At 44.2% G+C, this 12,776-nt stretch overlaps 1 protein-coding gene across 1 annotated transcript in view; it reads left to right on the forward strand.

Annotated features, from left to right (window-relative positions):
- The window catches only part of pls3 (plastin 3 (T isoform)), a 33,915-nt gene extending 24,321 nt beyond the window's left edge, over nt 1-9,594 (forward strand). Inside the window, exons 10-16 of the mRNA XM_076291681.1 lie at nt 4,355-4,550; nt 4,911-4,989; nt 5,221-5,338; nt 5,680-5,813; nt 6,309-6,432; nt 6,996-7,120; nt 8,300-9,594. Of these exons, the coding sequence (XP_076147796.1) occupies nt 4,355-4,550; nt 4,911-4,989; nt 5,221-5,338; nt 5,680-5,813; nt 6,309-6,432; nt 6,996-7,120; nt 8,300-8,432 (909 nt within the window). The 3' untranslated portion in view covers nt 8,433-9,594. The remainder of the gene's footprint in view (nt 1-4,354; nt 4,551-4,910; nt 4,990-5,220; nt 5,339-5,679; nt 5,814-6,308; nt 6,433-6,995; nt 7,121-8,299) is intronic.
- Nucleotides 9,595-12,776: the final 3,182 nt, after the last annotated feature.

A 12,776-nucleotide genomic window follows, 5' to 3' on the forward strand; every position in this document is an offset into this window, starting at 1 on the left:
CTCATGGAAACATCAGGAGAAACATTAGAGAATAGCTCCATACATCACCAGTGACTGTGTGTGTGTGTTTGTTTGTGTGTGTGTGTGTTTGTTTGTGTGTGTGTGTGTTTGTGTGTTTGTGTGTGTGTGTGTGTGTGTGTGACAGGAGTAGTAAGCAGAGGCCACGTACATTTGTCAAACAGGTTCAGTGCTGAATTAAGTTCCTGTGTGTGTGTGTGTGTGTGTGTGTGTGTGTGTGTGTGTGTGTGACAGGAGTAGTAAGCAGAGGCCACGTACATTTGTCAAACAGGTTCAGTGCTTAATTAAGTTCCTGTGTGTGTGTGTGTGTGTGTGTGTGTGTGTGTGTGTGTGTGTGTGTGTGTGTGTGTGTGTGTGTGTGTGTGTGTGTGTGTGTGTGTGTGTGTGTGTGTGTGTGAGCAGCCTGTGTTGGGAGGGAGTGAGCATTTGGCACACTGCAACAGATGCAGTGCAACTGTTTCTCAGAAACCAGTCATGGAACATAAGGACGTGGTGGGCAGGGCCTGCACTAATGCCTCTGAAATCCTTTAAAAAGCGTGCGTGCGTGCGTGCGTGTGTGTGTGTGTGTGTGTGTGTGTGTGTGGTTCTAATAACGCTTGAGTCATTCATAGCAGTGCCATTAGATCCAGCAGCGGGTCAATCTCCCTGTGCTTCATTATTTTCCAAACACCCAGCTTGGCATTTTCACTGGCAGACCTCTCCCCTTCTCCCACAGTGCTCAGTATGACTGCTGAAAGTAACAACGGAGTATTAATGGTGTCAGAATGACCCCCTCACCCTGTTTAATGTTGGTGGGTTGGATAATGGTGTCAGAATGGCCCCCTCACCCTGTTTAATGTTGGTGGGTTGGATAATGGTGTCAGAATGGCCCCCTCACCCTGTTTAGTGTTGGTTGGTTGGATAATGGTGTCAGAATGGCCACCTCACCCTGTTTAGTGTTGGTGGGTTGGGTAATCCCTGTTTAGTGTTGGTGGGTTGGGTAATCCCTGTTTAGTGTTGGTGGGTTGGATAATCCCTGTTTAGTGTTGGTGTGTTGGGTAATCCCTGTTTAGTGTTGGTGGGTTGGGTAATGGTGCTGTGCTTGCAGGGGCCTGCAGTGTACAGCGGTAGTGGTGTGGGGGTAGAGTCCACCCTCTAGACAGCTCCCACCTGGGCTGCCCACTGATGTAGGGAGTCAGAAATGCAGAGAGGGACAATGCCTAGGCTGTGTGTGTGTGTGTGTGTGTGTGTGTGTGTGTGTGTGTGTGTGTGTGTGTGTGTGTGTGTGTGTGTGTGTGTGTGTGTGTGTGTGTGTGTGTGTGTGTGTGTGTGTGTGTGTGTGTGTGTGTGTGTGTGTGTGTGTGTGTGTGTGTGTGTGTGTGTGTGTGTGTGTGTGTGTGTGTGTGTGTGTGTGTGTGTGTGTGTGTGTGTGTGTGTGTGTGTGTGTGTGTGTGTGTGTGTGTGCGCGCGCGCGCGCGCACCTATTCTGTGTGTGTGTGTTTAACCTCTCCCCCAGGGGCCAGCGCCTGTGCCAACTGTCAGGAGGGACGTGACCATCCCCCCCCCCCCCAATTTGCAATGGTCATGCTTAGGTCACATTGCTGTCAACACTATTACCCCTAAAAGCCTGAGGCATTTCCAGTCCTCCTCCCTCTTTGTTTCTTGTGTCGTCAAACAGTTCTGTGCTTTTGTATGGTTTGGGGATGAATAAGTGTTTGTGTGGCCCTTCCTGTGATATGAAGCGTTGTGTGTTATCTGACCAACACACACTGGGTGAGGCAGGGGGGATGGTGCCAGTGCTATACGTTTGTTATTTTGTTTGCTACGAGTCCTGACGGACAGTTCAACATTATGCTTATATCAATAAAACATGTCATCAATCTCAATTCGCAATAACAGTAAGCGTTTACATTAAGGTCTGGTGTGTTTTGATAAGAAACGGCATGTTTATAGCCCAACGCCCATAGCTAGTCATTTCTGGAGGTCTTCAGTTGATATTGGCAGTACGTTTTTACTCTTCAGAAGAGGTTAGAAATTCAGAATCAGAATTGGTGTAACATTTTATCAGAGATGAGTGGTTCACCATATATTGGTTTCTGATTCTGTACGTCTTGCCAAGGGCACTCAAATCTTTCCGGTCTATGTTTACCAAAGGCACAGCCGATTCAGCTTTAGGTTCTCGTCAAAACCAGTGTGCTGATTGCTAATTTTGATGAACATATGGATGTACTTCAGATACAAGGTGATTTAAGGTAAACTAAAAACAACACTTACCGACAGACGTCAATTCAGATTCAAATCAATTAAATTTTGTATCCAAGAATCTGTAGTTTGTCAGACTGGATTTTCAAGGTGAGGTGTTCAAGCTCTCTTCTAGAAAGGTCAGGAAACCAGGCAACAGAAGGACACAGTGCTGTGGGAGACCCAAAATGCTGTCTTCTGCGGAAACATTCAACAACATCTTTCAGCAGAAATAATGACCCCTAAACACACTGCAGTCACATTAAAGGCCTTATTTGGAACAGATGTGTGTGTGTAAGGAATGCTGACAGTAGGACCGCTCACCATAGAACCCTAGACCTGACCAGGAACGCCATCATTGGAGATGGGGAATACAAAAAGTTAGCCTACCAAAAGAAGAATTATGGGGAAAATCTTAATGGTTGCTAGCAGGAATTTACCACAGGACAACAAGTAAACTATAATGAGGACCAGTGCAGATTCCTCTTGGGCCTTTCACTTATTCTCACATTCTTTGTCAGAATAATGAGATATATATATATATATCAGCATATCTGACTCATCACCAAAAGATGGACATTAGGTCATCATGTCAAACGAAGCTTTTCCATATCTCTCATCTGACATTAGGCGGCGGCGGCCATTGTTCAGTGTCCCTACACAGTGTCCTCTGTAATTGCTACACACTGGCTGATGGGCATCTGCAGCGTATCTCTTAGATTAGTCTGCGCGGCTGAATCAGACGGTAGCCGGCGCTTAGGCAAATGTGTGTGTCCCCACTGCTCAGGAAAGGATTAGGCCTGCAGGGCCTCATTTTACTGCAGACAGCACGATGACCGTATAATGAGCGGGCCACAGCATCCCGGCTCTCTCTCTCTCTCTGTCTGTCCGTCTCTGTCTGTCTCCCTTCCTCCCCAAACACATCCCAGGCACAAACCATTACACACATTCAGAGCTAAAATACTGTACAGGTTGCAGTTTATGACAGACGCAAGTATGAGCCTTAATACATATTTCAGATGGTAGCAAAAGAGTTAAAAAACAGTATGTTCAAAATTCATAATTAGAACATTCTACAAGAGCTACACAAGGGGTAAGCTGTGTGTGTGTGTGTGTGTGTGTGTGTGTGTGTGTGTGTGTGTGTGTGTGTGTGTGTGTGTGTGTGTGTGTGTGTGTGTGTGTGTGTGTGTGTGCGCACGCACACGCACCTTGTATGGCATTTCATGGCCTTGAGTTCCTGGACAGATGTACCTGTGTTTGGACTGTCAGGCCAGACTGTTGGCCATCACTATTAGATCAGAGCCCAGTCAGACCAAGCACCTTGGTTTTGAGGGACTTTTATTCTGAAACAGTGCTTCTGAAATTCAGTATTGTATCCAGGTTGTGTACGCTTCGTACGCTCAGTGCCCATCCCATTCCCGTGAGGGGAAAAGTGACGGACCTGCAGCATTGCCATACACTCTGTGTACACTCTTTACTGCCACCTTGTGGTGGGCCTGTCTGTTCAGACCAAAGATTCTAGAACAGAGCTCTGTTCTAAAATCTTTGGTTCAGACTTGCCTGCAGGGCAATCACATTGGATTGAAGTAGCATTGCGCAAAATGCGTTGCATAAGGAAGGCGTTCACACAATAGACATCCTTGTATTTCTCCTTAGCTCGGTTGTATGTTTGTATGCATGTAGATAGATAGATAGATAGATAGATAGATAGATAGATAGATAGATAGATAGATAGATACTTTATTGATCCCCAAGGGCAAATTCAAGGTCTCAGTAGCATACAGACATCACACACAACATGCACTAACAGCAGAAAAAGTAATAAAAGTATATAATATAAAAAACACAACTAAGCAATAAGGACAGTAGAAGATAAAGAATATACTAAAATACAAATTATACTAAATAACACTAAATCTAAAACAAGTCTAAAACAGTATCCACACAGTGTGCTTAGGGGTGATTAAGCATGAGGCGCTTGCAATGACTGAGGCAGGGACTGAGCCTGTGATTCTCTGTGCATAGTAAGGTAAGGTGCTCTGTGAGATTGAGTGTCATGGTGGCATGTGGATGTGAATAAAATATATTAATGAATAGAGCAAACGTTGTGTTGCAGGAGAAGGACGATCTGAAGAGGGCAGAGTGCATGCTGCAGCAGGCTGACCGCCTCGGCTGCCGACAGTTCGTCACCCCTGCCGATGTTGTCGCCGGCAACCCTAAACTGAACCTGGCCTTTGTGGCCAACCTGTTCAACAAGTACCCCTCCCTTACCAAACCAGAGGGCCAGGACATCGACTGGAGCATGTTGGAAGGTGTGTGTGTGTGTGTGTGTGTGTGTGTTTGTGTGTAGGACTGTGGACAGTGTGGCTAAAGGGAGTAGGTGTGTCTACATGTATGTACATTTCCTGAAGTCTAAAGCTTTCCATGCTGGAAATGACCTACAGATTCTAGACACCCTCTAGTGGATGTTTCACAAAATGACAGCATCATATCTGACGCAGCAGTCATCTAAAATTTATTTCAGTCAAAATAATGAATCAGTCCGAACTAGTATTAAGCTCTATAACATTTCTTATGTGTCTGATGAATGTAAATCCAGCTTTATGTTAATGTAAAGAACCAGAGGTCCATATTTCAACTGTATTTGTGATGCTCTTCTTCCACTGCTGCAGGTGAGACCAGAGAGGAGAGGACCTTCAGGAACTGGATGAACTCACTGGGAGTGAACCCTCATGTCAACCATCTCTATGGGTAAGGTCTCCCCCATCTCTTTACCACTGTGTGTCTGTCACAAATGGACTTATCTAGTTAAAGGCAATTAATCAAATGAATTGGTTAAATGCCAATTTTGACTCCCAACGATTATGAAAACGACATGATCGAAATGGATAATGTTTCCAAAATCATTGAGTAATCGTGATATTGACCAAAATAAGCATGGTGACGTGGACTCTCTGACCCTGTGTCCCCGACCCCCTGCAGTGATCTCATGGACGCCTTGGTCATCCTGCAGCTCTATGAGCAGATCAAGGTTCCAGTGGACTGGAACAACAAGGTCAACAAGCCACCATATCCCAAGCTCGGGGCCAACATGAAAAAGGTGAGCGTCAGAAGTAATGGCGATCAGACTCTTTGCTTGTGCAAGGTGCTTCACCTGGAGATGCTGCAGGAAGTCTGGCCCTGTAAAAAACATCAGTCAAATGAATAAGGAGAAAGATAAACTTGTGTGGTGTGGTTTACTATGTGAAGTGGACTGGATGTTCTCTTGGATATCTCTAGGCACTTTTTTCTCCCTCAGTGCAGCGTATCAAGAGCAGAGTTAAGAAGCCATGTCTGAATATCAAACGTGTTCTGATGGATTTAGTGATTTAGAAGTCTGGTACTGTTTCTTTTTATACGAGCGGTTGGCTAATGGGTAACCGCCTTGTGTGCCCACCCCAGCTAGAGAACTGTAACTATGCAGTGGAGCTGGGCAAGACCAAGGCCAAGTTCTCCCTGGTGGGCATCGGTGGGCAGGACCTGAACGACGGCAACCCCACCCTCACCCTGGCACTGGTGTGGCAGCTCATGAGAAGGTATGTCATCACCACCACTTCCTGTTCGGCCGGGGCGAACAACAAACACGCCTTCGGCTCGAGTTTATATTTAGTACCTGTAGTCTCTAAATGATTGCAACTGTGGTCACAAAGAGCTATTTGTTGACCGCAGTCATTCAATTTCCATTTATGGGAGGGTGTGATGTAATAAAAGCATAAAAAATCATATCCAATGCCAGCGTGCTATGAAGCTCTTCACTGTGGGTCTGTTTTGCATGTTGGGTAGATAGGGTAGGGTACAGTGGGTAGGGTACAGTGTGAGCCTTTGATTATTCATCTGTATTTCATTCGTCAGTTCAATTTCTATAGAGAAGGATTTGGGAGAGAATTCTTTTACGGAGAGCCATTGTGTTCACAGGCATTAAAACTTTTACGAGCATTCCTATGCAGTGACCTGATTTAGGACAAGTGAAAGTAGTGATGTCATCTGCTGTGTGTGTGTGTGTGTGTGTGTGTGTGTGTGTGTGTTCTCAGATACACTCTGAATGTATTAGAGGACCTGGGAGATGGCGAGAAGGCCAATGATGACATCATTGTCAACTGGGTAAACAAGGTTCTGTTGGAGGCTGGCAAATCCACCAAAATCTCAAGCTTCAAGGTTCGGCTCTTGGATTTCTTTGTTTGATGCATTACACATGCTCACTCTCTCTCACTCTCACTCACCCACCCTCACTCACTGAAACTCTCAATCACTCAGACACAGACAGACACGCACACTCACTTACGCATGTACACACACACACACACACACACACACACACACACACACCACACACACACCACACACACACCACACACACACTTATGCACACACATGCGCACACAGACACACAGACATACACACACACACACACACACACACACTTACGCATGTACACACACACACACCACACAACGCACACACACACTTACTTAACATGCACACCCATGCGCACACATACACACACAGACACACAGACATAGACACACACATACACACACACACACACACACACACAGACACACACACACAGCATTGCTGTCTGATGAAAGTTTTCATTTGCACTGGTGTGTTGATGGTCTCTCAGTCTGAACAAACTGACGGAGCCCTGGCCACCCTGTGTAGCTTGCTGACCTAATGGCCATCCCTAAACCCCAAACCCAAACCGTGTCTTTCTGCAGGACAAGGAGATCAGCACCAGTCTGCCCGTGCTGGACCTGATTGATGCCATTCAGCCCGGAAGCGTGAGCTACGACCTGGTTAAGACGGGCACCCTGTCTGACCAGGACAAGCAGGAGAATGCCAAGTACGTGCCACGCAGTATATCCAAACAGCCAGGACCCACCACTGCCCGTTCGACTCTAAGCATATTTGTTGGATGGTCATTGGTGCTCTAAAGGTCAGGCTAGCACAGCAGTAGGACTCTATCAAAGATGGAAAGTACCAGAAGGTTCAGAGTTCAGTAGTCAGTAGTCCAGTAGTTCAGTAGTCAGGTTTTCGTCCTCTGCATTTCAGTGACCCTGCTTTCACCCTTCAACTGCACTGAGGGCACAGTGACATCTCCAGCAGGCTGGTTAAACCAGTTACTGCAGGATAATGAGGAAATGGGGCTGCCAGGAACAGTCACAGCTTGACCCCTCTGGCTTTCCGTAGTTTACACAGATCCCAGACCCATTTATGCTCCCAATTCAACATCAAAATGACAAACAAAAGGACAAACAAAAGTAGATCTATGCTACTACCACTCATGCTTCCATTTCCCAAACATAAAATACTAGCCTAAGGATATTGGCTTCCTGAGCGAGCAGGCTGTTCTCGCCTCACGTCCACCTTTGCTGAAGGAGCACTATGGCTGACGGGATTATCTTTTTATTTGATCCATTTTTCACCATGACAACACCATGCTGCCGTGCGCCGGATTAATAGATGGTGTGAAATCCCTTTTGCAGTAATTCTATAGGGCTCAGATCATCCCAGCGGGGGTTTCGTAATCTCTTATGCTGTCAGTAGGGTGATGAAATTAAAAGAGTGAATTTAGAAATGGATTTTTAAAATGAAATAGTCCATTAGCTGTATTGATGTTCAGAGTTGATGAAGATGCAGGCCATGATTCGGTTTTGAGACATGTTTGTGATTTTTGAGCTCATCAGCCAATCAAATGATACTTCTCTCTTGTGCTCCTGGAACACTTGAGTTGATTGGCTACGATTGTGTTGGAATGTCTGGGACACTATTTTGACATTCTACTGTTATTAATTAGTCATCTTTCACCAGCCTATATATTATACTGTTATTGATTAGTCATCTTTCACCAGCCTATATATTATACTGTTATTGATTAGTCATCTTTCACCAGTTTATATATTATACTGTTATTGATTAGTCATCTTTCACCAGCCTATATATTATATTGTTATTGATTAGTCATCTTTTACCGGTCTATGATACTGTTATCGATTAGTAATCCTGCCGCTTGTGTCCACAGGTATGCTGTATCAATGGCCAGGAAGATTGGCGCTCGTGTCTACGCCCTGCCGGAGGACCTGGTGGAGGTGAAGCCCAAGATGGTGATGACCGTGTTCGCTTGCCTTATGGGGCGGGGCATGAAGAGAGCGTAACCCTCCCCGACCACGCCAGCCAATCAAAGCCCTCGCCTTCACCACCTACAAGCCGTTTGCTGGTTAAAAGGCTTTTGGTTTAAAAGGAAAACAAATTGAGTTAACACAGCCATATTAATAAAATAAGAAAAGGCAAATCTAATGGCAAAGAGATAACATTTAAATGTTTGGCAATAGAAGAATGTTTAAGGGAGGGGTTTGAGAGAGGTGGGTTATAGATGGAGCAGGACGTTTATTTTTTTGTCGCCCAACAGATTATGGTTTGCTTCGAAGGTACAATAGAATAAGACAATGAAACACATGCAAAATAATTCAGCAACATACCTAAACATATCTGCATTTTGGATTCAAGCCATGTCAAAAAACAAAAAAAACACTGCAATGTATATTTTTTTATTTGCATATTTGTTATTGTGGACTTGCGTGGTGTGGAGGGGTGTTATGTCGGACCACTCTTGGGAAGGAAGCGTGAGGGAACTGGCTACGGGCAGGATTGCTCCCGCTTGCAGTAACACTGATGGCTTTTTGGATGGGACCATTGAATCTTCATGCTTATTTTCCTAGTGTTTTATATATATATATAAATATATACGTACATATCTTGTGTACAAATACATACATACATACATACATACATGCATTCATTCGTACAGTCTGTACTGGTAGAAGCTTTAAACATTCCATAATATCTGAACTCATTTTAGTTTGTCATATGTCCATATATACTGAGAAAAAAAGCATTTTGCAGAAAGATGGATGGTCCAAATGAAAACTATGCATGAACAATCTTTTTTTTTACTGTGCATATTATTTAAAATAACACACTCCATGGATGCTGAGGAAGAAAAACAAACACAAGCTTTAAGTGACCAATTGACTGTTCTGTGAAAAGTGAAGTCAAAAATAGGGCAAGGAGCTCTAGCACAGAGCTGGTGGCCAGCACAGACGTGCTGTCAGGTCAGTGTCCACTTTAGTTCCAGCAGCGCGAGTAAAAGCAAACATGGGGGTGGGGGGGTGTAAACTGGAAGAGTTGGGCCTCACTGCAGCATGTTGTCTGGACAGACGGATTTCAAACCAAAACCAGTGCGTTGTTTGTTGTGTACATTGTCTAGAATGAAGATCCAACTGCAGAAAATAAAGCACCCAATGCTGTTCATAGAAATGGCTGTCTTGTCTGGCTTTGTGTGGGTGTGTGTGGGTTAATGAATACATATTAGAAAGTGTGAGTATGTGAGGTGATTTATATATGTGTGTGTGTGACAGAGAGAGATGAGTGATAGCGTGAGTGTGTGTGTGTGTGTGTGTCTGAGGTTGTAGGGCTAATGAATACATATTAGAAAGTGTGAGTACGTGAGGGATGAAAAGTATGTATAGGAGGGAAGGTGTGTGTGTTGGTGATGTATGTGAACAATATGGGGATTAACATATTAAAGCTGCTTGCATGGATGTGTCTACTTATGAATATGAATTCAAGTGGAGAGTGGGCTAGACAGCATGAATACTGCGCAGTACCCTAGAGAATATACACACTCTAAAAAATTTTGGGTTAAAAATACCCCAAATATAACACCACATTGAGTTATCCTAACCCAATGGTCTGGGTACATTTTTTAATCCAGCAGATTTGGTATGATTCTAACCCAAAATGCTGGGTTAGATCAACACAACGTTAGTTAAATTGGCACAATAGACTGGGTGTGGCGTCACTGGGTGTTCTTCCCCCTCTCTCTGGCACATAAACAGATATGTATAATGTATACATAAACAGATAATGTATACATAAACAGATATGCATTGTACATAAACAGATATGCATAATGAATACATGCATTCTGATAGATAGATAGATAGATAGATACTTTATTGATCCCCAAGGGGAAATTCAGGGGGTCTCAGTAGCATACAGACATCACGCACAACATTCACTTACAGCAGAAATGGTAAACATAAGTATAAGTATAAACATATAACCAAACTCCACTGTACAATAGAGACAGTAGGAGATAAGAAAAACTAACAAAACGAAATACTAAATATACTATATAAATTAAATGTAAAAACAGTGAGTTCAAAAGGTCTGCCGCTCTGTCTAGTTTTGTGTTATTTTAACCTCCCCGCTACTCTCGGCTGATTGTAGTGTTCATTCAACCCCCCCGCCATCATCCCTGCCCCCACTCACTCTCATGTCCTCTCTCCTAATCACATCTGTAATCAGGGACTCTGCGTGTGTGTGTGTGTCTCTCTTCACTCAAACAAGCCAATGCCAATCCTATGAGTTTGTGTCCAATGTATGCATAAGCATATTCAAAACGCAGATGTGTGTGTGTGTGTGTCCCTCTCTTCACTCAAACAAGCCAATGCCAACCCTGTGAGTTTGTGTCTAGTGTATGCATAAGCATATGATTCAGAACGCAGATGTGTGTGTTGGGGGGGGGGGGGGGGACTCCTTTCCCCATCCACCACCTCCTAAAGCTCCACAGCCAGACCCCCCTCGCTTTTCACACACACCCAACACACACACACACACACACACACACACACTCCAAAACCCACCATCATTCCCTGGATGCTCCTTTGATGAGGAGAGGAGCATGAGAGCCTCTTGTCTCACCCTTGCACAGATCCTTAAGTCTTGCCAAGAACAGCAGCAGCAGCTTGCCTGACCTAATCTCCATACCCTTCCCTTCCTAATCTCCATACCCTTCCCTTCCCAAACAACACGGGTCTGGGCTCCCTGTGGGAGAGAGCGCTGCTCTTGATCCCTTTCACCATCCCTGGAGAACTAGGCTGTAAACTAACTGAGACCGCAGGGTGTGTGTTGTCTGTGTGTGTGTGTGTGTGTGTGTTGTGTATGTGTGTTATGTGTGTGTGTGTTGTGTATGTGTTTGTGTGTTATGTGTGTGTGTGTGTGTGTGCGTTGTGTTTGTGTGTGTGTGTGTGTGTGTGTGTGTGTGTGTGTGTGTGTGTGTTATGTGTGTGTATGTCCATCCATCTTCCTTCCAGTGTTCTAGAGTGATGGCTGTATGCTATGAGGTGGTCTGCACAAGAGAATAAACCCTCCCCGTGTGTGTGTGTGTGTGTGTGTGTGTGTGTGCTGTATGCAATCAGAGCTCTTCAAAGGGACAAGGACCCTCAGTGCATAATGATGAGCCTCTGCTGGCCGCACAAAAGGCTACTAGAGCGCTGTGTGGCGTCCGGCACTCTCCTCGTGAGTACGGACTGGAGGGATGCTTCAGACCCCGCCATGTGTGAACAAACATAGGGACATGAGTGAGTGTGTGCGTGTGTGTGTGTGGCGTGGGGTAGTTTGGTGTTGAGGTTTGGAGTGCCTCAAAGTAAAGCGATTGAGGTTTATGTCGGTAAGGGAGAGATGAGGGCTCCCAGGAGTTTCAGGGTAATAATCCTCCTCTCTAGTCCTCCCCTCTCCTACCTCTCGTCTCATCTTCTCTCCCTCCCTCCCTCGCTCCCTCCCTCCCATTTCATTATTCTCTCGCTCTTTCTATCTCTCTCTCTCCCTCACACACACACACACACACACCGACATATGTCTTTCATAGGAAGATTTGAATCGGTTGTGTTCCTATGGATGGAAGACAACACTGATTATATTTAATTATTTACTTGTGGATTGTTAACAACCAGAATTGATTCCAAAACAGCAGATATTTTTGAAACAAGAATGAAAAACGAAGAGAAAAGGACCTTGTCAGTCATGGGGACTTTCTACAGAGACCTTGATGCTCTAAAGTACGAAACAATCATGTGGATTTTTGTCCATGTGTCAGAGTTTTGAGCCAGATTTATACCAACATTCAAGAAGGAATCAGCATAGTAAGGTGAGATGTTAGTCATTTATTAATATGATATTTATAAATTTCCTTGAATTTCCCCATGGGGATCAATAAAGTATCTATCTATTTTTACTGAATAGATAGAAGTTGTTTGATAATTCAGTGTCACTGTAGCTACTTGTAGTTTCAGTTTTATCACAAAACTACCGCTGTCAGTTTTATCGATCAAAGCATTACTTATGACTCTTCATGAATGCCCAGTCTCTCAAAATGTTACGTATTATCTAACATTTGCTTATATATTGGTTATATTCTTCAAACTATCCTAGGCTAATATTTGAAGTTGCCTGTTATTGGTCCTCTTTTAATGTCCCAGTCTTCATTTTGCTGTCAAGCCAATGTATTTTGGGTCCCAAAGCGTGATGTACGATAATCCTCAGAAGGGAGTCCAATTAACAAGATAAAATGTGCACCTCTGACAAGTGGATTTAATATGCATTTATTTACAGCAGTTTTCACATAATTCATACATTTTTATACTGATAGTACTTTC

This window comes from Alosa pseudoharengus, unplaced genomic scaffold (genome assembly GCF_046254945.1).
Source record: "Alosa pseudoharengus isolate Yale_2024_CS ecotype anadromous, Long Island Sound unplaced genomic scaffold, YU_APseudo_1.1 YU_APseudo_1.1_scf_19, whole genome shotgun sequence".
NCBI classification, from domain to species: domain Eukaryota; kingdom Metazoa; phylum Chordata; class Actinopteri; order Clupeiformes; family Clupeidae; genus Alosa; species Alosa pseudoharengus.